This window comes from Sturnira hondurensis, unplaced genomic scaffold (assembly GCF_014824575.4).
Source record: "Sturnira hondurensis isolate 20B ecotype Veracruz unplaced genomic scaffold, ASM1482457v3 Scaffold0013994, whole genome shotgun sequence".
In the NCBI taxonomy this organism is placed as follows: Eukaryota; Metazoa; Chordata; class Mammalia; order Chiroptera; family Phyllostomidae; genus Sturnira; species Sturnira hondurensis.
Window position 1 is genome coordinate 1225292 of NW_028086625.1, and position 24212 is coordinate 1249503.

Sequence of the window (24212 nt, forward strand, 5' to 3'; positions counted from 1 at the left end):
GAGAGAACTGGCCCAATGGAAAATCGGGTCTCGTCACAGGCAGCCCCACAGGTCGTTGGAAATTGAGCGGTACTAGCCCTGGGCGGAGTTTGAGGAAAAGTCTGCACTGCGCCCAGTGAGTGGTGCTGAAGGGATTGGTTGGCGTCGACTGAGGGGGCGGGGGCTGGCGGGAGGTGGTTAGAAACTGAAGGGGCTAGGGGAGCGTCAGGGGTAGGGTTTGGGCAGGGGGTGGGGTTTGGCGGAAGGAAAGGGGACGTCCCCTGAGGAGCGGTGCTTGTTGAAACGTTAGGGGTGGAATCTGGCCTAGTGGAAGGTGCCGGTCCGGCGGATAAGGGGTGGAGTTAAGTGGATCGTTAAGGGTGGAGTCAGGCCTGGGCCAGGGGCTGGGGCTGGCTGAGTGAAAGGGTGGGTAAATATCTGAGAGATTGGGTGGAAAGGGCAAGTCTGTGAAGAGATGGGTTCTGGGCGAGGCTGAGAGGAATGAAAGGATCTAGGAATGAGTCTTGGTAGAACGGAAGGGGCGGTGATTTGCTGGAAAGATCGGGCCTTAAAATGTCTGGGGGTTAATTGCTCTTTGAAAGGAGTCTAGTGGAATGGGAGGGGCCAGGTGGAATGGACATTCCAGTGGAGGGAGAGGGCCTTGAGAGAGACGGGCTTTAGAAGACGGTGGATCGTAGGACAGCATAAGGGGCGGGGCCTGGAAAGAGGCTGGGATGTGGGATCCTTAGGGCACCCTAGCCCCTTCAGTCACCTCCACCACACCCCCCAGAACCGCGTCAGGGGTGAAGTCTCCCCGACCATGACCTCCACCGGCCAGGACTCCACCACAACCAGGCAGCGAAGAAGTAGGCACAACCTCAACTCGCCCCCCCGTGACTCCAGCATCGTCTCGGTGAGGCCCCAGACCTGTTCTGATTTGGGGGGGGGGGGAGCAATGGGCCGTGCAGTGGACTCTGACCTTTCTCTCTATTTGGCAGAAGCCAGGTGTTAAGGGTGCTGGACTCCGCTCCAGCCCCAAACTAGCGGAGGTAAAGAAGAAAGGCAGAATGAAGAAACTCAGCCAACCAGCAGAGCAAGATCTAGTTGTGGGGCTTCAAGGGCTGGTGAGAGAGGCCTGGCCACGCTTTAGCCTCCTGTGACAATGAAAACCCTGAGGTTCTCCATCCTGGACAGCATGGAATGTAACCTTTGACTCAGGCCCTAAATCCATCAGTGTCTCCCGTTTTTTTTCCCCTGCAGGATCTGAACCTTGAGGCCAAGACACTGCCTGGTACTGGCTTGGTGTTTGATGAGCAGCTAAATGAATTCCACTGCCTCTGGGATGACAGGTGAGTCTGACTCCGCCAAGCTGTCTCTGAACCACACAAATATGCACACTTAGAGCCATTAGGAAGAACAAATCCTTTCTTGCACTAGCCTAGACACAGGAAGCAGAAAACTTAGGAAGGTGGGGCTCAGGCTTGAAAGGGTTCTTATCATTTAGCCAGAAAATGTTTATTGAGTACCTACTGTGTGATGGGAGTTGGTGATACAAATGTGTTGGACAAGACAGGGTTCCTTCTCAAGGAGCTGATAGGTGAGTAGGAGAGCAGATCATTGAACAGCCAACAGCAGTGTGAAGTGTTTAACGTAGGAGGACTTAAGACCAGTGGCTTTGAGAGTGTTTAATAGAGGACCCTGGACCAGCATCCAGTGTTCCCAGAAGGTGCCCTTGAAGAAGGGACATTTGTGCTGAAACAGAAGAATTAAACCTCCCATTTGCTCACACATATTATAATCCATCAGCAAATTCTTTTGGCTCTATTTTAAATGTATTCAGTATCTGACCTATTCTGGCCTTCACTGCCACCACTGTCATTACTCACTTATACTTGCAGAGGCTCCTTCCCTTGTCTCTTGTATTCACTCTTACCCTGCTATCTGTTGTCTATACAGCAGCCTAAAACCATGTTCAAGACAGTGTTCTCTTTCTTAAAATCTTTCAAGGGCAGACCACTGCCCTCAAGGTAAAGTTCAAATTCTTCATCTTAGACTCTTAGTTCCACGTGATCTTGCCCCATATCACCTTGGTGACCTCATCAGCCAATCCTCCCCCTCATTCACTTCACTTCACTTCACTTCACTTCACCCACACTGGTCCTTTTGCTGTTCTTCCGACATTCCTGATACTCCCTTATGTCCAGCCTTTGCCCTGGCTGATTCCTCTTCCATAGATTTGTTTCCACCTTCTCTTCTCTCAGTTAACATTCACGCCTCAAGGAGACTTTTTCAGAGAGGACCCTACCTGGCCACTCCCCTCCCTCCCCCACCTGATATTTGAGGTCTTCCTAGTCTGGTTATTGTTTGCTTGTTATTATACTTATGTTTTTACCAATTCAGAATCTATCTTCTCTAGCCCAATGGAAGACTCAGAATGGCAAAATATTTCATTACTGAATACAGATCTGCCATCCCTTGAGGAGCCAGGGACACGGCAGCAGACAAAACAAACAAACCCTTGTCTTCGTGAAGATTACATTTTCAAGGGGGAAAATAGACAGTAAACAAAACGCAAATGATACAGTGTGTTACAAACAAGTGCTGCAGAGCAACACTGAAGCGGAGGAGGGATGGAGATTAGCAGAAAGAACACTGGAGGGGACTCTTCAGTTTTGAGTAGGATGGTCAGGGATGGCCTTGCTGATATTTGAGCAGGCATCTGAAGGAGGTGAGGGAGTGAGCCATGAAGGTACAGGGAGCAGAGTGTCCTAGGCAGGAAGGAGAGCTAGCTGAAAAGTACTTGGTTTGATGAGATGAGAACCATGTGAAGGTTTTGAGTTTTAGGTGGGATGTGATCTGATTTGGATTTTTTAAAAAGATTTTATTTATTTATTTTCAGAGACAGGGGAGGGAGGGAGAAACAGTGAGAAAAAACATCAATTGATTGCCTCTCACATGTGCCCCAACTGGGACCAAACCCACAATCCAGGCATGTGCCCTGACTGAGAATTGAACCAGCAACCTTTCGCTTTGTAGAATGATGCCCAACCAACTGAGCCATACCAATCAGGGCCTGATTTGGATTTTAACCAATGTCTGGCCACTGTGTGACTAAAGGACTGTTGGAGGAATGAGGGTAGAAGTTGGAAGGCCAGTGAGGAGGTGACTGCAGTAGCCTGGGTGGTGGATTTATGGTAACAGCAGTGGAGGTAATAAGGAGAGGGTCAGACTTTGGATGTATTGTGAGAACAGAACTAATAGGTATCAGGGGTGACTTTGAAGCTTCTGGCATGAGCAGCTGTGCAAGGGTGACTGGAGATGTGCAGGACCAGATGTGCTGCTCACCTGTGTCCCTGTATGTATCTATGTGTGCATGTAACTATAGCTCTTTATCAACCCAGCTTCCCTGAAGGCCCAGAACGGCTCCATGCCATCAAGGAGCAGCTGATCCGGGAGGGCCTCATGGATCGCTGTGTGTCCTTTCAGGTGAGTTCCCCAGCTGGCACTTTGGGTAGAGAGCAGAAGCTGACAGAACCCAGGTATGGCCAGCTCCTTAGCCTTTTGTTCCTTGTGTCTCCCCAGGCCCGATTTGCTGAAAAGGAGGAGCTGATGTTGGTTCACAGGTGAAGGCTTGGTAACCTTATAGGGATGGGGAGGAGGCTACCCTGGGCCCACCAGGGTGGACTGGACGCTTTGGGATAGAATGCCATGGACTCTGTGGCCATTGGCAAATTGCTGAGCCTCACTGAATCAGTGTCATCGCCTGTAATGGGGACTAGTAAATAAATGGTCCTCAGGAAGGCTTGATATATGTTGGGTGCTTATAATGGTGCCTGACATATCACCAGCTTGCTGAGCTATTGTTGTTGTTATAATGTGGCAACTGGTGGTATGTTAGCAACTGGTGGATGTGTGGACAGAGTGATCAGGGTGTTCCCCAAGGTGCTATAGGAACCCAGAATGAGAAGCCTGGTGTAGTGTGGCCCAAGTAAAGTAGCTTGGCAGAGGGGGGATCTAAGCTGAACTTTAAGAGAGAAAAGTGAGTCAGATGAAGAGGAGGGCTCAGGGAAGGGGGGTACAGACAGCTGGAACTTTCTGGCCAAAGGCCTGGCAATAGGAGTTGGTGTGGCTAGAGGAGAAGGCATGGGATATTAGTGGAAATGAGGTGGGCGAGGGAAGAAGCAGGGAATGTGGCCTATATTTCAGTGTTCTCCCAGAATGACAATTGATCAGGTTGACTTGTCCAGGAGTGTGGTACTTGGAAGGCTTAGCTGGGGAGGAGCCAGGGCCCTGGCTCAGGGCCAAGGAGGGAGGCAGTCCCTTGAATCTCATCCTCTGTCTGTGTCCCCAGCCTAGAATACATTGATCTGATGGAGACGACCCAGTACATGAATGAGGGAGAACTCCGCATCCTAGCAGATACCTATGACTCAGTTTATTTGCATCCGGTATGGATAAGAACTGTGAGGGCAGAGGGTAATAGCATTCTTGGGGATGCCCACCCCATAGCTACCCCAACCTGGGGGAAGCAGCTGAGTGGACAGGGCTGCTCTCTCCCTCACTCCCTCTCTGGCTCCCCACTGTCTCTCCAGAACTCATACACCTGTGCCTGCCTGGCTTCAGGCTCTGTCCTCAGGCTGGTGGATGCGGTCCTGGGGGCCGAGATCCAGAATGGCATGGCCATCATCAGGTAGGACCTGCTAACATTTGGTTTTCTGTATTTAAAAAATTTTCTTCCCTCAAATGTAAAATGTATTGGTAATGGGTAGTGTAGGTACATGCTTAAGGGATAAAAGGGGGTACAAGAAAAAGTCTCCCTACCAGCCCCACCCCCCAGACCCCTGCTTCCTCTCCTGGAGGTAGTCCCTGTAACCAGTAACTCACATGTCCTCCAGAAATAGTCTGCGCCTATTCATGGAGTACGTAACCATATTTTGTTGATTCTAAAATGCATATTTTTCACATTGGTAACATCTTGAAATTCAGATACATCTTATAAACAGTGACATCTCAAAATTCAGTTGGCGGCATTTTCTGCTTTGTTGTTGGCATGTAAAGTCACAGTACATCTCATCATTGTTGGCATTCCACAACTGATGAAATGCAGAAGATACAGCCTTCTCCTCTCTCCCCTATTTTAGGGGAGCACTCCAGCATTCAGGAAGCTCCCTTCCATACCATGCATTTTCCACTTAAACATCTTGGAAAGCTGTTCTCCAACAGTGTAGAGCTTAAACCCATGTAGAACACCATTGTGCACGTGTACAGTAAATTAACCAACTCCCTGCTGTTGGGCATTTTGGCGCTCCCCAGTCATTTAATGTTTCAAAAAAAGGCAAATATTGTCATCCATTTATAAACATGTTATTTTACCCTTTTTGGTACATAGGCTGTAGGTTAAGTCCCCAGGTGCATAGTGACTGGGTGTGAGGGTGTATGTACACTTTGATAATTTTAAGGAGCATCATCAAGTTTCCTTCAAAGAGAGAGCAGTAGAAGCAGTGGGGGTGAGAGTCCAAGGGCCCCAGTTACTCACCTCCTGACAGATTGGCAGGCATCAGCACTGGTGGGGTTGGTGGTCCAGGATTAGAGAGCAAGGGAGTCCATATCTGCAGAGGAAGAACCCCCAATCTGTGGCTTTCCCTGTCTTGCCCAGGCCTCCAGGACACCACGCCCAGCACAGTCTTATGGATGGATATTGCATGTTCAACCATGTGGCTGTGGCTGCTCGCTACGCTCAAGTGAAGCACCGCATTCAGAGGTCAGCAGCAAGCAGCAGGGCAGGTGTGATGGGGGTAGCACAGGCTGGTGCAGCCTGGTCTGGGCACTTCCCCAGATGTACCTGGATCCTCTTGTACAGTGCCCCCTTTTCTTCCCCTCACAGGGTCCTTATTGTGGATTGGGATGTGCACCATGGTCAAGGAACACAGTTCACTTTTGACCAGGACCCCAGGTATGCCCCAAGTATCACTCCGGATGCTAGAGGCCCAGTTAGAAGGGGCCCAGGAGGGAAGGGAAGGCATTCACATTCATTGGGCATCCCTGGGCCTGGGTTCTGTGCTGCTCTCTCTGAGTCTGCTTTCTTAATTTCGCTCTAAGGCAGGAACTGTTGAGTTCCCCATTTTACAGATGGAGGAACTGATGCTTACAGGTTACAAAGTCACACAGAGAAGAATGGGAAGAGATGAGATTTGTGCCCACAAATATTTGGAGATCTTGTTCACCAATTTACCCTGCAGCTGGAGTGAACCTCAAATTACTACTTTATTTTTTTCTAATTATGATTACTACAAATTATTTATTTAAAAATTAAATAATAATACATGCCCTGGCTGGCGTAGCTCAGTGGATTGAGCGCGGGCCTGCGAACCACACGATCGTGGTTCGATTCCCAGTCAGGGCACATGCCTGGGTTGTAGGCCAGTTCCCAGCAGGGGACTCACGAGAGGCAACCATACATTGATATTTCTCTCCTTCCCTTCCCCTCTAAATATAAATAAATAAAATCTTTTAAAAAAATTAAATAATACAAAAATATCAGTAGCTGTGAATCTCCTGTAATTCCCATTACCTCAGAAATAACTGTTGAGTCCTGACTGGTATGGCTCAGTGGGTTGGACATCACCATGCAAACCTAAAGGTCTCAGGTTTGATTCTGGGTCAGGGCACATGCTTGGATTGTGGGCTGGGTTCCAGGTTGGGGGTGGTTGGGGGCATTTGAGAGGCAACCAATCAATGTTTCTCTTCCTCTCTCTGTCCCTCCCTTCCCCTCTGTCTAAAAATAAATAAATAGGCCTGGCTGGGTGGCTCAGTGGATTTGAGTGCTGGCATGTGAACCAAAGGGTCACAGGTTCAGTTCCCAGTCAGGGCATATGTCTGGGTTGTGAGCCAGGTCCCTGGTAGGGGAAGTGTGAGAGGCAGCCACACATCAATATCTCTCTCCTTCATTTTCTCCCTCCCTTCCCCTATGCCTAAAAATAAATAAATAAAATCTTTTTAAAAGTTAAAATAAACAAATAAAAAGCTATAAAAAAATACCTGTTGAGCTCTGTGGCTCAGTGGTTGGAGCATTGTTCCCATACACCAAAAGGTTGAGGGTTTATTTCTTGGTCAGGGCAAATGCCTAGGTCATGGGTTCGATCCCTGGTTGGCGCACCTACAAGAAGCAACCAGTAGATGTTTCTCTTCTTTCTCTCTCTCTTCCCCCTCCCTTCCTCCCTCCCTCCCTCCTCCCCCTCTCTGCCCACCTTCCTCTCTAAAATCAATGAATATATGCTCGGGGGAGGATTAAAAAAATAAAGTAACTTTTGATAGTTTAGGTTATATCCTTAACAGAATTTTTCCTATAGATGTGTGAATATTCATTATCGTTATTAATACACTGCCTAAGGGGATAATCCTCTACATGATCCTTGGCAACTTTTTTGCATTTAACAGCATGTGGTAGGCACTGCTTCGTGTTAGTACCTCTAAAAAGTACCTTCTTGCCCTGGCTGGTGTAGCTCAGTGGATTGAGCGCAGGCCTGCGAACCAAACAACCGCAGTTTGATTCCCACTCAGGGCACATGCCTGGGTTGCAGGCCAGGTCCTCAGTAGGGGGCATGCTAGAGACAACAGCACATTGATATTTCTCTCCCTCTCTCCTTCCCTTCCCCTCTAAAGACAAATAAATAAAATCTTTAGAAAAATAAAATAAAAAGTACCTTCTTCAGGGCAGGAGGTGAGTGGAGGTGGAAGAGGGTATAGGAGGGATAGCTGATAATGGGGGGAAATAATAAAAATAAATAACTAAATAAATACCTCCTCCTTTGTAAGGGCTATACAGTGTTCCATTGTGCGGGTGTGCCTCTGGTCATTAAACTCCGGGACATTTATGGTGCTTCCCAGTTTTTACTTTTACAGACAGTTCTACACTGAATAGTCTGGTAAATATATAATTTTACACTTCTAGGGTATCTCTAGGATGAATTTCCAGGCATGGGTTACTGGGTCAGAGGGTCAGCATGCTTCAAAGTTTGGGACCTACTGCCAAATTTTCCTCCAGAAAGGACACCACCAGCTTACCCTTCCAGCAGAAAATGATTGAGCTAATCCTTCTCAGGAAGGGACACTGCTAAGTAGTTGTGGATCCAGCCTTCTGTCAAACAGACTGCGGAGGATCCACTTCTTTGTGTAGATCCTGAGCACCAACCAACGGCTCACCGTCTAATCTAGGTTGGCTGTTCTCTAGACATTGCTCTATTATTTTCTAGCATTCAGTGATGCTGACAGATGTCTGGTGTCAGCCTAATTTTCATTTCTTCCGTGTAATCTATTTTGTATAAAATGATAAAGAATTTATCCATGCCCTTGAGTCTCCCTGCATCTCAGTGGCTTAACTCCAGCAGCAAAGTGCTGGGGTAGAGACAAGTTGGACACTCCTTAAAAGATTATTGTGAAGGCAAGGAAAACAGGACAATTAAAGCTCAGTAGTTAAAAGAAACAAGTAAGTTTAGTGAATTGGTCATTGGGTGAGTTGGTTATTCAGGACTGATTCTGTATGCAGTGACCTGGAACTGTGCTTGGTATCTCCAGAAGGGCAACCCCAGGTCATCCCCTTCTGCCCCTGGAGCCTCCGAGTACTTTTCAGGGACTTGCTGAACTTTCTTATTGTCTGAATCCTTCCCCCACCCCTGTTCTGTCTTTCTGGGTGGATACTTGTTTAACATTCCTTTAACGCAATGATGTCAAATTCATTTTCACCAGGGGCCATGTCAGCCTGGAAGTTGCCTTCAAAGGGCCCAATGTAATTTTAGGACTGTATAAATGTAACTACTCCTTAACTAGGGGCAAAGGGCAAGGGGCCGGGCTGGATAAAATGAGGTGGAGGGCCAGATTCAGCCCACAGGCCTTGTGTTTGCCCTCTGTGTTTTAATGTCTTCTGACTAGGATTATAGGAAAGGGAGGAGGTAAACCTATGCTATCAGTCTACCATTCCTTCACTGGAAATCAGTTGACCTTAATTTTAAAACCTTTTGTTTGCTTTATAAGTTTAGTTTCCTGGGTGTTAGTTCTGTTGATTCTGGTGGGTCTCTTGTGGGGTTGGCTTTCTTCAAATCTTTTCTTTAGTTCTTTCTTCTTCATGATAATAATCTTTATATTCTATGGTATAGTTTTCTTCCTTAAGTTTAGAACTGGTTTTTATATGTCAGAGTTTTAAAAAGTCATCCCCCACCTACTCAATACTAGAGCTTTCATATGAGTTTCATTCCCCAATTACAAGAGATTTTTCTTCAATTTCAACACTCTTCTTATACCAATTTTATTAAATTTTATAACCACGTTATTAACATTTATTAAAACAGGACTATCAAATTTGTCTAGATTCATTGCTTACCACTATTTCTTGCATTTCCCTAAAAAAGAAGAAGAAAAATCTGCCTTAAATCCTTCCTGGAATAAGGCAGGGAATGACGGATGGATAAATGAGAGATTATTCATTTGGATTGCCGCAACCAGCATTAAGCCCTCCCATGCCCCACTGCTGGGCTCTCTGGACCACTGTGTCTTTTCAACATCTGTCCTGTCTGTCAGTCCCCCTCACTGCTCTGAGTGCTCTTTTTCTCACCACATAACCTATACAGTAAAAGAAGTAGTAGAGGTCGCCTAGGAGGTATTGGAAAGAAGGAATTGTCCCCTCATTGGCTTCCTGCAGCCCCAGCTACCACCCCTGCTCCAGTTCTGCACACAGAACCAACTCCTAACCTAATATCTGAGTCTCCCACTTTCTTCAGAAGAAACACTAAGCTCCCTAGCCTGGCCCACTGCTCTTGGAAACCTTAGCTGGCTCCCATCCACTTAAAGCCCCATGTGCCCTATGGGCCTCCCAGAGTCACAGGGTTTGGCCTGCTGTTACCACCTTGGTCACAGGGGCAGGTGGCGTGGGTGGGTGGGCATGATCTAGAGTCCCCCCGGAGGCGGGGGTCCTTGGGGACTGAGAGACACCCACTAGCTCTCAGGGTCTCCGAGCTAGACTGGGTGGGCACGGAGTGGGCAGCAACATTTGCTGAGGGAGGAGTTCCCAGTAAGAGATGAAATAAATGAATGTGTGAAGTAATGGGTACATAAAATGTAAGAATGAATAAATGTGTGAATTCAAGATATAATGAGAATGAATGAATGGTTGAGGAAAACTGGTAACCATGGGCTGGCGGTATCTGCGGGATTGACTCCTTAACAGCCCCCCAGCGCCCCGATCTCTTGTTTTCTCTGCCCTCAGTGTGCTCTATTTTTCCATCCATCGCTATGAGCAGGGTCGGTTCTGGCCCCACCTGAAGGCCTCTAACTGGTCCACCATAGGTTTTGGCCAGGGCCAGGGATATACCATCAATGTGCCTTGGAACCAGGTCAGTGTCCGCCCACCATTTGTCCCAAGAGTGCAGCTCACCCGTGCCCTTCAGTGCCCATGCCCTGAGGCAGAGGGCAGCATGTCCCCATCTCACCATCGTGGGCATCTGTCCGCAGGTGGGGATGCGAGATGCCGACTACATTGCCGCTTTCCTGCGAGTCCTGCTGCCTGTCTCCCTTGAGGTCCTGGGGGTCTGGGATATGTTGGGGCAGGGGTGACAGTGAGGAGTGGGCCGTGAGGACAGGTGGCCTCATGTAGTCCTTTCTTCTCTCAGTTCCAGCCCCAGCTGGTCCTGGTGGCCGCTGGATTTGATGCCCTCCAAGGAGACCCCAAGGTAAGGCAGGCTCTCTGGGATGGCAGGTAGGCAGAAGGGGGTAAGTGGAGGCAGGCTGACCCTCCATGTCCCCCCCAGGGCGAGATGGCTACCACTCCAGCAGGGTTTGCCCAGCTAACCCACCTGCTCATGGGTCTGGCAGGAGGCAGGCTGATCTTGTCTCTGGAGGTGAGTAATTCCCTTCATCTCTGAGCCCGTGAATCTTAGAGGGCATGAGAACAAGGCTTCCAAGTCCAGCAGGAATTCCTGCCCCAGTGTTTCCACTTCCTAACTGGACAGCCTCACCTAAATCACTGAACTTCCTTGGACCTCTGCTCTTTTATGTAAATCAGGCACGGTACTAGTAGTAATGTCACAGCACTGTTTCGTGAGCGAAATGAAGTCACCCTCTGAATTCCTTGTTGCCTGACATTCAGTCAGAACCCCAGTGCTAATATTACTCTACTCTTCCTGGTAACATCTGGTTCTTTCCTAAACCCCTATCCCTACTCTCTCAGGGTGGCTACAACCTCCGCTCCCTGGCTGAGGGCGTCAGCGCCTCACTCCACACCCTTCTGGGTGACCCTTGCCCCATGCTGGAGTCCCCTGGTGCCCCCTGCGCAAGGTGAGCCCAGGTGGTGTAGGGGAAAAGTGGGACCCTCACTGCCCACCTGGGGGCCATTTGGTCATGTTTCCCCCTCCCCTGTCACCCAGTGCCCTGTCATCATTGTCCTGTACTCTGGAAGCCCTGGAGCCCTTCTGGGAGACACTTATGAGATCAGGTAGGAGGCAAGGAGTAGGCTAGTGGGAGGTGAGGCATGGCATGAACCATGGGGGGAGACTCTTCTAGAACCCACTCTGATTTTCCTGGGCTGCCTTTCTGGGGGATGGAAGACCCTCTTTCATTGTGCCCTGGTTTCAGACCTCCTACCTCTTTTTGTTTGGGTAAACCAAGTTTCTGGAGTATCACAGTGCTCCAAGTGGGGGACAGTAGGGTGAATGTGGTTTCCCCTTACAGATGACACCCTGGAGGGGGTCCATGTGGAGGGGTACAATGTGGAGGAAGAAGAGGAAGGACCATGGCCACCCCAAGCTCTCCCAATCCTGATGTGGCCGGTGTTGCAGGCTCGCACAGGGCTGGTCTATGACCAGCGGATGATGGATCACTATAACTTGTGGGACAAGTATGTGTTTGGAGAGCTGGGCTAAGTGGGCAGGGGTTCTTCCCTGTCCTCAAGCACTAAGCCCTGCCTCTGTCCCCCACCTCCCAGCCAACACCCCGAGATACCCCAGCGTATCTCCCGGATCATGTGCCGTCTGGAGGAGCTGGGCCTTGCCGGGCGCTGTCTCATCCTGCCTGCACGCCCTGCCACGGACGCAGAGCTGCTCACCTGCCACAGGTCAGACCCTCGTGCCTGGGGGTGGCATGGGGCCTCAGTGCACACATGCCACCTGGAGGCTGCAGCTTGGGTACACAGAGCTTCGAGGGGTCATGGGAGGGACCGTGGATGGGACAGAACCACCTGACTCTTCTTGGTGCCCGCTCTGTGCCTCCAGTGCTGAGTATGTGGGTCGTCTACGGGCCACAGAGAAAATGAAAACCCGGGAGCTGCACCGAGAGAGCGCCAGCTTTGAGTCCATCTACATCTGTCCCAGCACCTTCGCCTGTGCACAGCTGGCCACTGGTGCCTCATGCTGTCTTGTGGAGGCTGTGCTGGCGGGAGAGGTATGGCTATTTTGGGTGGGGTTCTGGCTCAGAGAGGCAGTCCTGGGAGATACAGAGAGGCTGCTCTGAGGAAATTGGGCAGGGCCCGAGGAAACAGGGTCGGGGAGGAGACCCCTGCTCACCAGAGGCCTTGCTCACTGGGAAGCACAGCCATGGGGATGGGACTGCAGGGCTGGGCTCCCCTAGCAGCTGGTAGTGGAAGGGTGGGTAAGGGAGAGCAGGAAAGGCTAGGGGACAAGAAGGAAAGCAGTGAGCACAGTGGTTCGATCTAGGCCCCTTATTCATCCCCTCATCCCCCAGGTTTTGAATGGCGTTGCTGTGGTGCGTCCTCCCGGCCACCATGCAGAGCACGATGCTGCTTGTGGTTTCTGCTTTTTCAACTCTGTGGCTGTGGCTGCTCGCCATGCCCAGGCCATCAGTGGGCATGCACTGCGGTAAGGGCTCCCTGTGCCCCCCAGCTCCATGCTTACTCGGCAGGCCTCATGGTGCAGCCCCCCCAGGACTTACCCAGAAACACCCAGATGCCCAGCACTTTCCAAAAAAGGACTGAGGGTCTAGCTTCTCAGTGCTTACTTGGAGAGGACCCCCAAAACTGGTTCCCAGGTGCTTACGAAAGAGGCTCCAGGGTCCTCCCTCCCCCAGCATTTTGACCCCTGATAACTATCCTGATAGAACCCTGGGTCCAAGCCCCCAGTGCTTCCCTCACAGGGCCTTGGGCTAGCCCTGACAGAGTGCTTGTTCAGGACCCAGGGTCAGTTGTCACCCTTACTTTCATAGGACCCGAAAGTTTGCCACCCAACCCTATCCCTAGGGACCCAGGATGTGGCCACCCATAATACATGCCCCTGCAGACAGGCCCAAGGGGTCTGGCCCCCCCTTCTCCCCAGGGGCCAGTGTCCTGGGTAACTGAGAAGCTGTCCCTCCCCAGGATCCTGATTGTGGACTGGGACGTGCATCATGGTAATGGAACTCAGCACATATTCGAGGAGGACCCCAGGTGAGGGGCTGGGGCAGGGATGGAGTGTGGCCAGGGAGATGGGCGGGCCATGCTTCAGGAGTGCCAGGCTACTAACCAGGCATGGCCCCCCTCCCCACCCCGTCTCTGGCAGTGTGCTCTACATTTCCCTGCACCGCTATGATCATGGCACCTTCTTTCCCATGGGGATTGAGGGCGCCAGCAACCAGGTGGGCCGGTCTGCGGGCACAGGCTTTACCGTCAATGTGGCGTGGAATGGGCCGCGTGTGGGTGACGCCGAGTACCTGGCTGCTTGGCATCGTCTGGTACTCCCCATTGCCTATGAGGTATGCTTCAGGATGCATATGACACAGCTGTGTGGGTAGCAGTGAAGACGCATGTGTCTGACTTCTGGGTGACTGATCCTGTGAGGCTAGTGGCAGTGGGTGGGGGAGTGACTCTGTGATGGTCTTTGCATACGTGACTGCCATCTCTGTGTGCAACTGTGAGAGACTTCTGGGTGTACGAGGGTAGTCTTTGTATTCCTGGCTGTGTGTGTCCTGTGTGTACACTATCACCAGTGTCTGTCTGTGTGTGATGGTGGCCCCGTATGCCTGCCGTCTCAGCGGAACTATGTGCAAGGTGGGGAGGGGCTTGAGTATGTGTGTGAGACTCTGCACGGGTGGCTCTTTCTACTACTACTTCTCTGTGATGGGTGTGCTTCCTCTGACAGACAGTGTGTCTTTCTGCGTGTGGGAGGCTGTTCGTGACAGTCATCTTTCTGTCTCTCTGTTGGGGCTGTCTGGTGTATCTCTCTGACTGGAGGTGGCCTGTAGATATTTGTCTGACTCTGAAGGAAGGGTATAGGTAACCACTTTCTCCCTGTGTAAACTGTGTGTGTCTGCGGCAGGTTGCATGTGTGTGACTAAGTCAGAAGGCAGATCAGAGTGCCATCTCTGACCTCCGTGCAGCCATGCAAGTTGAGATGGCACGTGTGTCTGATGATGCGTAGTGGCTGTGACTACCTTACGTGCGTGTAACTGTGAAATCATGTGTGTGACTGTGTGTGTAAGTGGCTACCTGTGGACGTAACAGTTGTTTTAGACCGTTGTGACTGGATAGTGATGGCACATGTATGATTGTGTCTGTGCAGGGGTGACTGGATTACTGTCCCCTCCATGAGAAACTGTGCATGACTATTACGAGGTGTGGTTCAGTCTATATGAGGCTGTCTGATTGTATGTGAGTATATGTGGCTGTATGTGACCACCTTCTGTGTGTGGCACTTGAATTGTCATTTTCTGTAATGGAAGTATGCCTGCACCTCTCTTTCGCACCATGTGTATAAAACTTTGGGTCTTTTGTACATGTCGCATGTTGGACCCAGGAGGGGAGCATGTACCTCTTGGTCTCACCCTTGGGCATGTGTGTGAGAACATATCTCTGTCTGTGTCTCATGTCACCATTTCTTGATGGCCGAGTCTCCACACCTCAGGACTGTGCCTCATGTCCCCATCTACCCTTTCCTAGTGTTGCATGTTTCTAAGTCTGTGTCTGATATGTCCACGGCTGTCTATCCTTCTCTGTGTCTCTCTGTCTTGTGTCTCCACACCCTCCCCTTCCTAGTTTCAGGGCTCTGGTCCCGTGTCTCCCAGCCTCCGAGTCCCGTGTCTCCATCTCTCCAACTTGGGTCTCATGTCTCTGGGTCTGCCTCACCTACTGTCTACCCAAGCGCCCAGCCTCATGCCCATGCCTTTCTTCTCTCCCTGCCTCAGTTTAACCCAGAACTGGTGCTGGTCTCAGCTGGCTTTGATGCCGCATGGAGAGACCCGCTGGGGGGCTGCCAGCTGTCACCCGAGGGCTATGCCCACCTCACCCACTTGCTGATGGGCCTTGCCGGTGGCCGCATTATCCTAATCCTAGAGGTAACTTTCTCAGTCCCCCTTTCCATGGTGAGGGGTGGTTTGGAAGACTTGGGAGTCCTGCCCTTTCTGCTGACTGGCTACAACACTGGGGGAAACTTCCTAAAATCTCCTTTGAGTGCCCCCCCCCACGTGGAATTATTGGCATGTATTGGGCATTGATAGCAACACCAGCATCAACAACTTGCATTGAGCACTCACTATGTGCAGGACATTCTTCTGACACTTTATATGTATTATTAATTCATTGACAAAGCAGCCTTCTGAGGTGGGGTCTGCTAACCTCATCACTTTCCTCTCTCTAAATCAGGGAAACTGAGTCCCAGGGGAATACAGAGACGAGCCAGAGGCCACACATTTAATAATGGCAGAGTCAGGGCTTGAATCCAAGCAGCCTGACTCCAGAGCCTATGCTTTTTACCACTACTTGAACTGCCTCTGTCAAGCTCCCGAGATGAGTAAATTCAGTGACCTTTTATAAATTACTCAGTGTCCCTGCCTGCTGGGCCTCAGTTTCCTCGATCGTGGAAGAGTGCCTGATGCCGTGGAAGTGCTGTAGCTTCTTATTATTGTGCACTGTTTGTACTCTACTTTAATCCTGTCAGCAGTCTCCTGGGCTTGTTCTCACTACTTTACAAATGAGGGCCGTAAGTCGCAGAGAGGTTCATGGGCTAGTAGAAGGTCTCACAGTGTGCCCAGACTGAGCGCGTGTGGCAGGGTGGGGTAGTGGTTAAGAACATGGACTCTCATCAGATAGCCCAGGTTCCAAGCCCGGCGCTGCCTTTTGCCAACCATTCTGACCTAGACAAATCATCTAAGCACTCTGAGCCTCAGTGTATTTATTTGTAAAGAGAGCAGAGACTGGGTTACCTATAGAGTGTGAGAAAAAGGGGTTCTTGTACCGGGTCAGGACAGGGGTTCCTGTGGAGAGAACGATCTTTGCTCCTCTACTAGTTGGGTCTGGGGCTTCCCTGCAGGTGCAGCCAGGGGTTCCCGTACTGTGAAGACAGGTTCCTGTGCAGATTAAGGACATGTGGTTTGAGGCTTGATTTAATATACGTAAGGTCCTTAGAATACGGCCTGGCATACAGCAAGCACTTAATGAGCAGCAGCTATTACTAACGTTGCTATCAGTATCATTATTGTGGTTATTATTATCTTTCACTGTACATCACGGTTTATCCCCCTCAATAACCAGTGGGACTGACTGATGTGGATTCCGTTCACTTGTCCCCAGTTGCCACCCTCCAGACTTGTAGGGCCCTGAGGCAAGACTGGGAAGTAGGACATCTTGCCTTCCAAATTCCCTGAGGATATTCCATCATACTTTTCACTCTTTTTCCTTAAAAAGGGTGGCTATAACCTGACATCCGTCTCGGACTCCATGGCTGCCTGTACTCGCACCCTCCTTGGGGACCCGCCACCCCTGCTGACCCTGTCACGGCCCCCACTATCAGGGGCCCTGGCCTCTATCACTGAGACCATCCAAGTCCATCGCAGATACTGGCGCAGCTTGCGGGCCACAAGTGAGTGGTTATGGGGAATTGGGGACAATGGGAGGCTCAGGGAAGGGCAGGGATTAGAGTCGGGAGTGCGCGTGGCACCTATACCCAAGGATCTCCGTCCCATGGTTCCAGAGGTCGAAGACAAGGAAGGACCCTTCAGTTCTACGTCAGTCACTGAGGAGGCAATCCAACCAGCCAATCCTGGATCAACGGAGAGGCTGACCACACTAGAAGGGTCCAATCTGGATGCAGGCATGGGGAAGGCTACCCCAGCACCCTCTGTGCAAGAGTCCACTCCAGCCCAGACTAACTCAGAGACAGCTGTGGCACAGCTCACTAAGGACCAGTCTCAAGAGGCAGCCACAGGGGGAGCCACGCTTGACCAGACCACCTCAGAGGCAGCCACACTGGACCAGACTACCTCAGAGAAGCCTGTGGGGGGAGCTGAGCTTATTCAAACCACTCAAGCCTCACGTGCTAACAACCAGACTCCTCCAACCTCACCTGCGCGAGGAGCCATATCCCAGATATCCCACAGTCCACTGGTTGGGAATCTCAGGACCTTGGAACTAGGCAGCAAGACTCAGGTAAGGCCCATCACCACACCCAGATAGAGGGAAGAAGGGACAAGAATCAGGACTCTCAGATACTTCTCTTGCCCTGTGTGTCTAGGAGGCCCCAGAGTCTCAGATTGCAGAAGAGGAGAGGCTGCTGGGAGAGACAGCTGGAGGTCAGGACATAGATGACTCAATGCAGGCCTTTGGGGGCACTGACCAGGTAAGCTCAGGGAGTGGATGGGACTGTGGTATCCTTCTTTTGCCCATTTGTGCCTCCAAGTAGGAGCATCTAATTCACGAACATATAATGGAGAGGTAAATCCCTAGCTTACTCAGTTTCACCCACACAGGCTACGTTTTATGCTGTGACACCCCTGCCCTGGTGTCCCCATTTGGCGGCAGTGTGCCCCATACCTGAAGGAGGCCTGGATGTGACCCAACCTTGTCAGGAGTGTGGAGCGCTCCAGGAGAACTGGGCATGTCTGTCTTGCTACGAGGTATGCAACAGAGGAAGGCGATGGGGCTGGGGTTGGCCCAGGAAAAAACCACAGGTGGGTGCTGATCCCAGCCCAACATTACCTCCCTGACCTCAGGTCTACTGCAGCCGTTACGTCAATGCCCATATGCTCCAGCACCATGAAAGCTCGGGACACCCACTGGTCCTCAGCTACGTTGACCTGTCTACCTGGTGTTACGGATGTCAGGCCTATGTTCACCATCAGGTAGGTGCTGGACAGACCTTCTAATGTGTACACAATGACCCCCCCCCAAACCTTCTGTAACTAGATAAGGGGAGAATGAAGGCCCTACTGCATGAGGGGTAGTCCAAGAGACAGGGTGGTAGAAGGCTGGAGTGGGGGCAGGCTCCTGGCCGAAGTAAAGGACGTCTTCACTCTCTTACCTACCTTGTCTTTCCTCCTCCTCAGGCTCTCCTAGATGTGAAGAACATCGCCCACCAGAACAAGTTTGGGGAAGACATGCCCCACTCACACTAACTCCTAGAACGTGCTCCTCTTCCCCTTCTAAGGCCCAAGATAGACCAGCCTTAGTTCATTCCAACCTGTTCCTTGGATGAGGGGCAGCTTCACTCCATCCCTCCTGAAAACTCTTTATAACTCCCCAAGGGTGCTGATTTAAGTTTAAATACCTGTCAGAGGACAATGATGATGAATTGTAGCTCTCCTCCTGCCCACTGCTTGCTCCAGGGAATCCATCTCCTCTGGCCCCAAGGGGGGACTCAAGATGACACTTTGGAGGGAGGAGGAACCAACTGGCAGGTGTGGTGGGGTTGCATATGTAATAATGCATATGTAATAAAGTACAAACTGTTACAAAAGCTGGAGAAAGCCTTTTAATCTTAAGTAGGTGGAGAATCCCACACTCCTGGTTGGCAGGGCTGATGAGTATAGAAGAAATGAGGGCATGGGTCTTTTCAGGTCAACCCCATGCCCAGCCAGTACCCAAAATCCAACTGGAAATAGAGCAAGGAGCTCGACTGGCTGCAGTATAGATTAAATGGTGGAATCTGTGAGAAAATGAGTGCCTTAGAAATAGGAGGAACCTCACAGCCAGTCCCAGCTGTACCCCGGGCTGAGAAGGTAAGAAAACTATCAGGAAGTGTCCTTACTGGGCCTCAGTCTCCCCGTCTGTCTTTTTGTCCTGATTTGGAGACGGTGGGTGTCCAGGTATAATATACTTAAATTTGGTAGTCATGGGTAGCTTCTTTGGGAAAGAAGTGCTTACTATGGACCAGAGGTGGAGAATTGGAGAGGATAATTTGGGAGATTTATTTGTGCCACATGAGAATTAATTTAGCAACTCAAAGGAGTCAAGGGCTGAGGTTTCCTGGACTTCATGACCATATTATGACCCCAAAATGACCACTAGAGCTCCACCTAGTCAAGAAGAAGGGAAAGGGCGCTATGGCCAGCTCAGTCCATCCTTTTCAGGAACATTCTGGATGCCCCACCCCAACTTATATATCAGTGATCAGAACTGTCACATGATTGTCATAGCTGCAAGGGAGTCTGGGAAATGTTTTAGGCTTGACACATGTCCACCTCATCCCAGGTTTTTTGCCCTGACAGAATAACCACTCCTCTGCTACTCTTTCCCTCCAGGAACTGACACAATGTGTCCTGGCACCTCCTTTCCTCCAGTAGAGACAAAACCCTCTTCTCTGGCACAACTTTCCCTGCAGGAAGGAATAGACACAGCCCTCTCCCAAGCTACCAAAAGCCTGCTTGAGGCAGCATAGACTTCATGGCTTCGAAGAGGCCCTTTCAAAACTTTTCGCAAAGTCTGGCCACTCAGGTCAAAAGTACCACACCCCCCACACACTAAAAACCCGAAACCGCAGCCCTGACGGCAAGGTAAGGGCGAGGTGCATCAGGATGCAGAAGGCATGTGGAGAGGTCTGGCCCCAGTCAGCGCCCCAATCAGACTTCCTTGGCGCCACCAACAGGCTGGCAGGAGACCCGCGCTCACCTTGGGGCGGGAAGGGGTGGGGGACGAGGAGAGGGGGTGTGCCAGCAGAGGGGCCTTTAGGGCGGCTACTAGCGCATGCGTGCCCCCGCCCCCACCCCACCCCCCGCCCCCTCCTCTGGGGCTGGTGCACCTCTCCCCCTATCTGTCCTGTCAGAGCTGCGGTGAGTTCGGGTCTCAGCGCAACCTCCTCTCCCAGGACCAAGGTGAGCCAGACGGATGGGCCCTCACACCAGCCCCGGCCTGGGAGGGTGGAGAACCTAGAGCTGTTGAGGATGTGACCAAGGTGGGGTTTGCGGTACCCTTCTCCTTCCACCACTTCTTTCCGTAGGGCCGTCCACCACATCCCGGCCCCTTCAGCCGCCCGCTTTGTGGAGGCTGAGCTGGGCCACAGGCTGTGCTGGACCAGAAGCGGGACTGCGGACTCGCAGACCCGCGGACCCAGCCTTGGGGTGGAGAGTCCCTTCCCATGCCATACACCATCCTTGCTAAAGAAAAACTGGCCGAGGCGGTCCAGACTGACTGTTAGGGTAACGGTTTTAGGGTCAAACTTGGGAGTCACTTTGTGCACCAAACTTTCCGTAGCACCTGACTTAGTTACGGAAAATGTAGTTGAGGTTGTCCTAAGGGGGGTTGTAAGGGTTCGCATTAGGCTGGACCCCCACTGTCCCCAAATCTGTGCCACCCCCAACCCCCTCCCCCCTCAGGTAGTTAGATGCACAATGGATGTGATGTCCAGGCAGCAGGGGTGGGGGTGGCGTGCAGTGGCTTGGGGTGAAGAGGGCCATCTCAGGGTCTTGAGGGCCTCTTAATGACACTCCAGGAGCACTTGGCACAGCAAGTGGTTCTATTTACTTGCGACGGGTGAGACCTGTTGACCTACGACGGGCCGTGGGACCTCAGGCCGGTGCCCATCCTCTCAGTTCTCTGAATCTCGCCAGCTGTTCCTCATTGATACAGTGACCGGCCGTAGTGGGGATAGTCTGTACTTCACCAGCGTGTTAGGGGGACCGAGTAGGAGCATTGCAGGAGGGTCACCTGGCACGAGCTGGGTTCTCAGTAAATAATACCTAGTGCTTCTAGGATCATAGCCACAGCCATAGCAATCTGCTAAGAGGGAAGAGCACATCTCATGTTCTCACCCTCAAATAATGGTACCCTCAGATTTCCATCTGCCCAGGCCCAAAACTGAAGAGTCATCCTTGACCCGCTCCCCTGTCTCTTTTTTTTTTTTAAGATTTTATTTATTTTTCTTTAGAGGGGAAGGGAAGGAGAGGGGGAGAGAAATATCAATGTATGGTTGCCTCTCGTGAGTCCCCTGCCGGGAACTGGCCTGCAACCCAGGCGTGTGCCCTGACTGGGAATCGAACCACGATCGTCTGGTTCACAGGCCCATGCTCAATCCACTGAGCTACACCAGCCAGGGCTCCCCTGTCTCTTAAACCCTCCATAAATCCTGCCAGTTAGTCTACCTTCAGAATATTCCAGATTTCGACCTCCCCTTTCCACACCCACCGCCCTGGCCCACCTGAACTACTGCAGTGGCCTCACTGCTTCCACCCTCACCTCCCCTCCTCTCAGTTTGTCCCCATAGCTATATCTTCTCCTTCTCTCTGTCTCCCCAACGTTGGGGACCCCCAGAATTCTGTCCTGTTCACCTCTTTCCTCATCATGGCTCCCTTTCTGAACCAGCACACCCAACAAGTGTTTTCAGGAATCTCTCTGGGCTGAGGACCTCACAACTGGACCTTGCTCTCCCTTTCCAACCTCCAGGTCCCAAACTCAACAGAAACCCCCAGAGACACTTGAACCCCACCCCCACATCTACTCCTAAACTGCCATTGCCCCCAGGTTTCCGGGGAGACTGGTAGCAGCCATTAAGATGCATTTCCTGAGACCACACATTGAACTAAGATCAGGATGTGTATTGAATGAGTTAATGGTGACTTGCTATTAATAGCTTAACACTCATTGAGGGCCTGCTGTGTGCCCATCCTCTTCTAATTGCTTGGTGATTTACTTGCTTATCTTGTTTATTGTCTCTTTCTCACTTGTAGAATCTAATTCTCCCAAGGGCAGGGACTTTATTTTGTTTACCGCCACATCCCTACCCTCCCACACACATCACAATGCCTGGTGTACTGAAAGTTTCTCCAAGTATTGAGTGGAACTTAAATCATAAATAAAATGCTAACATTAACCAAGCACCTTCTGCATGCTTATCACCTGTTGCTGAAATATCTTGGTTGTTGTCTGTCTTCCTGACTAGATCGGCAAATGCTTCGAGAGCCAGGGTTTTCTATTTCCCCCCACCTTGCCACACCGTAGGTTCCCTGCAGCAGTGTGTTGAATAAGTAATAAAGACCGCACTTTATTTTTTTTTAAGGTCTTATTTATTTATCTTTAGAGGGGAAAGGAAGGAGAGAAACATCGATGTATGGTTCTCATGAGTCCCCTGCTGGGAACTGGCCTGCAACCCAGGCACGTGCCCTGACTGGGAATCGAACGGCGATTGTGTGGTTCGCAGGCCCGTGCTCAGTCCGCTGAGCTATGCCAGCCAGGAAAGACTGCACTTTATTTTTTAATTTTTTTTTGGTAGTCTTTTTTTTTCTTCAATTTTTTTATTTAATTATTTTTCAAGTACAGTTTTCTGTCTATTATTCCCATCCCATCCCACCCCCCATCCTCCCCCCTCCCTCCCATTTCCACCCTTCTCAGTTGTTGTCCATGTATCCTTTATATAGGTTCCTCTAAATCCCTCCCTTATTTCCCCTGAAAGGACTGCACTTTAGATAATGGCTCACAGACCTCATAATTCACTTATTTATTTGGTTCATTGTCCCCGCCTTTTAGAACATATACTCCCTGGGCCCAGTAATTTGCTTAGCACTTACTGTATGGCAGGCACTGTGCTGGGTCAGTGTAACCGATGAAGTCCCCGCCATCCCTCCAGAATGGGGCAGCACAGCTAATGGGGAAGGGGTTCCTTTTTAGGGTGAAGAAAATGTTCTCAGATTATGGTGATGGTTGCACAACTTCGTTAGTGTACTCAGTCACTGAATTGTACAGTTGAACTAGGTTAACCTTTAAAGTATCTCAACGAAGTTGTTTTTAAAATTCCTGCTTTCACAGAGTTTATGTTGTACAAGGGAATGAGAGACAGAGAACTAACAGCATAAATGATGTATATAGCATGTTAGAAGGTGATTAGCACACACTCGGCACTCAGTAAATGTTGACTCAGTTACACCAGCTGCCCCCTTGCCCCCATGGTCTCCTCGCCTAGCCAAACCTACTGCCTCCCTTCCCTCCGGCATTGCCTTTCTTCTCTTCCTTACTTGCAGGGCCTGCTGTCCACATCTCTTCCCTGAGCATGGCGCCACCAAAGAAGTCTAATGTGTTTGACCTGGGCCTGGGTACGTGGAATGCAAGTGCCCAACAGGAGAGCCACAGTGCTCAGGCACCTTCCAGGGCTGTTGGCAAGCTGCCCGAGTACAAGGCGGTGGTTGTGGGTGCAAGTGGTGTGGGCAAGAGCGCACTGACCATCCAGCTGAACCATGAGTGCTTTGTGGAAGACTATGACCCGACGATCCAGGATTCCTACTGGAAGGAAGTGACCCTGGACCAAGGGAGCTGCATTTTGAATGTGCTGGATACAGCTGGGCAGACCATTCATAAGGCCCTGCGTGACCAGTGCTTGGCTGCTGGGGATGGTGTGCTGTGTGTCTTTGCCCTCGATGACCCCTCATCTTTAACCCAGCTGCAGCAGATGCGGGCCACCTGGGGCCCACACTATTCCCGGCCCCTTGTCCTTGTGGGCAACAAGTGCGACCTTGTGACCACCAAAGGAGATGCTCATGCTGCTGCTATAGCCCTCGCAAAGAGCTGGGGGGCCCCCTTCGTAGAGACCTCGGCTAAAACACGGCAGGGTGTAGAGGAGGCCTTCACCCTGCTCATCCATGAGATCCGAAGGGTCAGGGAGGCTGAGGCAGCGTCAGGTGGGGCTAAGTCCCGGCACCATAAGACCATGTGCCACTGCGGCTGCTCTGTGGCCTGAAGGTCTTGGTCAAGAAAAGTGGACCACCCCCCAGGCCAGGGTGATGCTTTCTTGATATGAGAACACCAAGCAAGTAGCTGTGAGACACTGGGTGTACTTGGGAATCAATGGATCCCTCTTCTAGGGAGGTTTTCATTTGGTGATGGGCTTTTTGTTAATGTGGAACATACTGTTGGTTATGTTCTGTCAGGTTGAGAGATTTTGTGCAAAACAAAATAAATGTTCTCAGGTTTCAAAGCTGCCTCCATGCCTAGCATTATGTGGGTGGGTGTGAAACTGGTGAGAACATTACTTGGATTGTGAGAACTCTTTCATTCAAGAAATGTG

General features: G+C 50.8%; 2 protein-coding genes across 7 annotated transcripts; both read left to right on the forward strand.

The window, feature by feature from the left end:
• The first annotated feature begins 18 nt into the window (after positions 1–18).
• On the forward strand, positions 19–18680 carry HDAC6 (histone deacetylase 6). Of its 6 annotated transcripts, none has more exons than XM_037062430.1 (29): positions 19–115; positions 770–892; positions 978–1103; positions 1240–1328; positions 3381–3465; positions 3562–3602; positions 4331–4427; positions 4572–4669; positions 5636–5740; positions 5864–5932; positions 10238–10364; positions 10483–10548; positions 10641–10700; positions 10779–10868; positions 11198–11304; positions 11394–11461; positions 11698–11863; positions 11951–12079; positions 12237–12405; positions 12706–12839; positions 13334–13402; positions 13515–13707; positions 15136–15285; positions 16634–16808; positions 16920–17374; positions 17460–17564; positions 17695–17841; positions 17938–18066; positions 18271–18680. In XM_037062430.1, the coding sequence occupies exons 2-29, from the start codon at positions 800–802 to the stop codon at positions 18337–18339; spliced, it is 3411 nt and encodes a 1136-aa protein (XP_036918325.1). In that variant the 5' UTR covers positions 19–115; positions 770–799; the 3' UTR covers positions 18340–18680. The 6 variants fall into 6 exon arrangements, with proteins under 6 accessions (XP_036918325.1, XP_036918322.1, XP_036918323.1 ...); XM_037062427.1 differs by lacking the exon at positions 19–115 and adding an exon at positions 222–313; XM_037062428.1 differs by lacking the exon at positions 19–115 and adding an exon at positions 314–405.
• Positions 18681–18879: 199 nt separating this feature from the next.
• Positions 18880–23885, forward strand: ERAS (ES cell expressed Ras). The gene is made up of 3 exons (XM_037062493.1): positions 18880–18942; positions 19986–20126; positions 23115–23885. The coding sequence occupies exons 1-3, from the start codon at positions 18880–18882 to the stop codon at positions 23883–23885; spliced, it is 975 nt and encodes a 324-aa protein (XP_036918388.1).
• Positions 23886–24212: the final 327 nt, after the last annotated feature.

Bases quoted from the DNA above. Each gene is read 5' to 3' on its own strand.
- HDAC6 (XM_037062430.1), top strand. From the start codon at position 800: ATGACCTCCACCGGCCAGGACTCCACCACAACCAGGCAGCGAAGAAGT. The intron at 4,670-5,635 runs GTAGGACCTGCT...TGTCTTGCCCAG, and splicing joins AATGGCATGGCCATCATCAG to GCCTCCAGGACACCACGCCC. The intron at 18,067-18,270 runs GTAGGTGCTGGA...CCTCCTCCTCAG, and splicing joins AGGCCTATGTTCACCATCAG to GCTCTCCTAGATGTGAAGAA.
- ERAS (XM_037062493.1), top strand. From the start codon at position 18,880: ATGAGTGCCTTAGAAATAGGAGGAACCTCACAGCCAGTCCCAGCTGTA. The intron at 18,943-19,985 runs GTAAGAAAACTA...CTGTCCTGTCAG, and splicing joins CTGTACCCCGGGCTGAGAAG to AGCTGCGGTGAGTTCGGGTC. The intron at 20,127-23,114 runs GTACCCTTCTCC...CTCCTCGCCTAG, and splicing joins TGACCAAGGTGGGGTTTGCG to CCAAACCTACTGCCTCCCTT.